Here is a 3,358-nt window from a genome sequence, read left to right on the forward strand (position 1 = left end):
TGTTATCTTGATGGCTGTCAATAAGTTTAACAAGATCTCCGGGTTTATAGATTCCCTGCGTTATGGCAATTCTCGAGTCTTGCAGTTTTTTGTATTTGAGCTTTTGTGTTTCTATTTTCTCCTTAGCCTTCTTGAGGTAGTGTTCATGTCTAGGCTTCCATAGGTTAAGTAGTTCTTCATACTTGACATTAGGTGTTGTGCTTAGCATTGAGGGCAAATTGGCCTCTCTTCCAAAGGTCAGTTGAAAGGGTGAGTATCCTGTACCGTCATGCTTCATAGTGTTGTATGCCATGCAAATTATTTTCAGGTTTTGATCCCATTCTGTATTATGGTCCCTTCTATAATACTTTCCGATTCCGTGTGCTTCAGAGGTATTAAGATCAAGTATTTTGTGAGCATATCTTGTATGCTGAGGATGTATGCATGCTCTAATAGTGTCGAAGGCAATGTACCGAAGATATCCATGGCTATTTTGTCGTTAGGGTTGCCAGGCGTGTCTGGGATGATTGCTTCATACAGTCTTTCAATTCTTACTGTCTTTTGTAATTGACATACTGGACATCGTTTAATGAAATGAATAATTTCCTGTTCCATATTTTTCCATTCTCCAAGGGTTCTTGCTCGTTCGATAGTCTTGTTTTCCCCAAAGTGTTGAGCAGTAATTGATCCGTGCGATTCTCTTATGATTTCTCCCTTTTCCTCTTGAGTAAGTTCTGCGCGTGGTATGTAACACGTGTGAAACTGCTGATCTTCATATTTGTGACTCAAGAAGTTGAGGTAGTCCCTTATTTTCACTTTTTCTAAAGAGGTGATCATTGGGTCTATAAAGTGGTATCGTGAAATAGATAGCTTGCAGGCCATGACATCTTTATTTATCTTATCTAATACTTTCAGCCACTCGGTCTCATTAAATTGAGGTAACTTATATAGAGATGTTGCATGACTTCCTCTACGTTCCTTGGATATGGTTCTCCAGAGCTTTCCACCTGCGTTAGGTTTTACATGTTCTCTACTCGGTGTTCTATTAGTAATCCATTTTTTATATTCTTTGTGTAAATTATCTCTTCCTTCCGTTAACTCTTAGTCATCCGAGATGAGTAGATCTGCATCCATGCGATGGCGGTAAGAACTTGTTGACGGTTGTGGTAAAACATTTTCCTCTCTAGACGTACTCGCTGTTTCTTCTCCTATTAATTCCTCCCCTCTTTCCACGTCCTGCCCAACTTCTTCTGGTGTATTTTGTAGAGAACCTTCTTCTTGTTGAATTGGAAATAATCTAGATAGGCAATCTGCGGCTTTATTTTCCTTTCCTTTTACGTGTTCGACAGTGTAACAAGTTCCGCCAAACGTAATCTCCATCTTAACAATCGTGAAGAGGGATTTTTCACGTTGTGTAGCCATATTAATGCCTGATGGTCCGTTTGAATTGTAAACTTTCTTCCAAGAAGGTACTGTCTTAACCTTTTGCATGCCCAAACTATTGCTAAAAGTTCCTTCTCTGTTGTATTATAATTAATCTCGGCTTTGTTTAACGTCCTTGATATGTTGTAACAACAGGGGTGACCGTTTTGGGATAATACTGCGCCTAATCCGTGATTAGATGCGTCTGTCGTTAAAGTGAATTTCTCCTTGTAGTTTGGAAATCTTGAAACCGGTGCTGAGCATAATAGTTCTTTTATTTGTTCAAAAGACTCTTGACAATTTGTTGACCAGTCAAAAGGTGTCTCCTTCTGTATTAGATTTGTAAGAGGCTTACAAATTTGAGAGAAATTTTTTATAAGTTTTCTATAATACCCTGCGAGTCCCAAAAAGCTCTGAACTTGGGTTACATTCTGTGGTGGTTTAAAATCCCGTACTGCTTGTATTTTTGCGGGGTTAGGTTTTACACCGTCCTCAGTTAACAAGTGTCCTAAATATTTGAATTCCGGACGTAAATACTCGCACTTGTCAGGCTGAAGTTTTAATCCCGTTTCTCTCAGTCTGTCAAATAGGCTTACTAGGTTCTCGTTGTGTTCTTCTAAAGTTGAGCCGAATACGACAATGTCGTCGAGGTAAACAAAACATTTTTTTCCTACCAATCCTCTTAAGGCATTGTCCATCATCCTTTGGAAAGTAGCGGGAGAATTTTTGAGTCCAAAGGGCATTCTATTAAATTCAAAATATCCTTCTGGTGTTGAAAAAGCCGTATACTTTTTTGAGGTCTCACTCATTGGAATTTGGTGAAACCCAGAGCTGAGGTCGAAGGCTGAAAAGAATTTTGCATTCCCTAATTGATCCAAAATGTCTTCAGTGAGGGGTAGTGGATAAGCATCTTGTTCTGTGTCTTCATTCACCTTCCGAAAATCGATTACTATTCGCCACTTCTTCCTACCAGACGCGTCTTCCTTTTTTGGGACAACCCAAATCGGTGAATTGAAGGGTCATTTTGAATCTCTTATGTCACCTTTTTCCTTCAATTCATGCATTTGAGTTTTTATTTCCTCTTTATGGCATTCAGGAGGACGGTAGGATTTTAAATTTACTATTTTTCCTGTTTTTAAAACGATTTCATGTTCCACTAGATCAGTACATGGAAACGGGTCTCCTTCAAGGTTGTAAATATCACTGTAACCCGCTATTATTTTCCATAATTTAGGAGCTTCCGCTTTTTCTACGTGCTTCAATCTAGTCTTGCTTAATAAATCTTGAATCCTGTTTACTTGGTTTTTTTTCCACTAAAGTAGCACTCATTCTATTTGTTTCTTTAATTTGCTCTATTGCTTCGTACTCGATTTGTTGTGGTATTATCAACGGGTCTTTATCATAATTGTACAGGGGTACAACTAACTCTTCATTTTCTACTTTGTAAACACCATCAGGGATTAATTTGTCATTTTCTATGTAAATGTCTTGATCTTTGTCAATTACTTTTACCCGGGTTATTTGTGCTGTATTGCCAGGTAAAACTGTTCCGTCCTCATAAAGGGGTAACTTTATATTGTCTACGTAAAGGAAGTTCTTAGTCAAATGGTATTTATCAAACGCGTTAAAAAAAGGCAGGCCAATGATACTTTCCTCTGGTAAGGAAAATCGTCAGCAATGATATGGAAGAGATGTATTTTTCCTAAATATGGTATTCTTACCGCTTGATTTGAATGGTGTATATCTCTCCCCATAGAAAAACGGTTTTTCATATCAAATGGTGTTCTTTCTGCTGGTACTTCCGATTTCTTTATTAGATTTATCGCGGCTCCCGAATCTACTAATAATCTGTAGAAAGTTCCGTCTGAGTGTCTACCATGTATGGACTGTAATCGTCCGCTAATTGCTGAAACTCTGCAGATTCCTCGTAGTTGTCGAGCTGGTTTTGCTCTTCCTC

The 3,358-nt window shown here is 38.4% G+C and overlaps 1 protein-coding gene across 1 annotated transcript in view; it reads right to left on the reverse strand.

The window, feature by feature from the left end:
* Positions 1 to 303: 303 nt before the first annotated feature.
* Positions 304 to 3,358, reverse strand: part of LOC117169812 — a 3,196-nt gene continuing 141 nt past the window's right edge. Inside the window, exons 2-5 of the mRNA XM_033356319.1 lie at positions 2,700 to 2,981; positions 1,795 to 2,245; positions 1,139 to 1,498; positions 304 to 1,021 (exon numbers count right to left, since the gene is read on the reverse strand). Of these exons, the coding sequence (XP_033212210.1) occupies positions 304 to 1,021; positions 1,139 to 1,498; positions 1,795 to 2,245; positions 2,700 to 2,981 (1,811 nt within the window). The remainder of the gene's footprint in view (positions 1,022 to 1,138; positions 1,499 to 1,794; positions 2,246 to 2,699; positions 2,982 to 3,358) is intronic.

The sequence above is a fragment of the Belonocnema kinseyi genome, chromosome 3 (assembly GCF_010883055.1).
Source record: "Belonocnema kinseyi isolate 2016_QV_RU_SX_M_011 chromosome 3, B_treatae_v1, whole genome shotgun sequence".
Classification (NCBI taxonomy): domain Eukaryota; kingdom Metazoa; phylum Arthropoda; class Insecta; order Hymenoptera; family Cynipidae; genus Belonocnema; species Belonocnema kinseyi.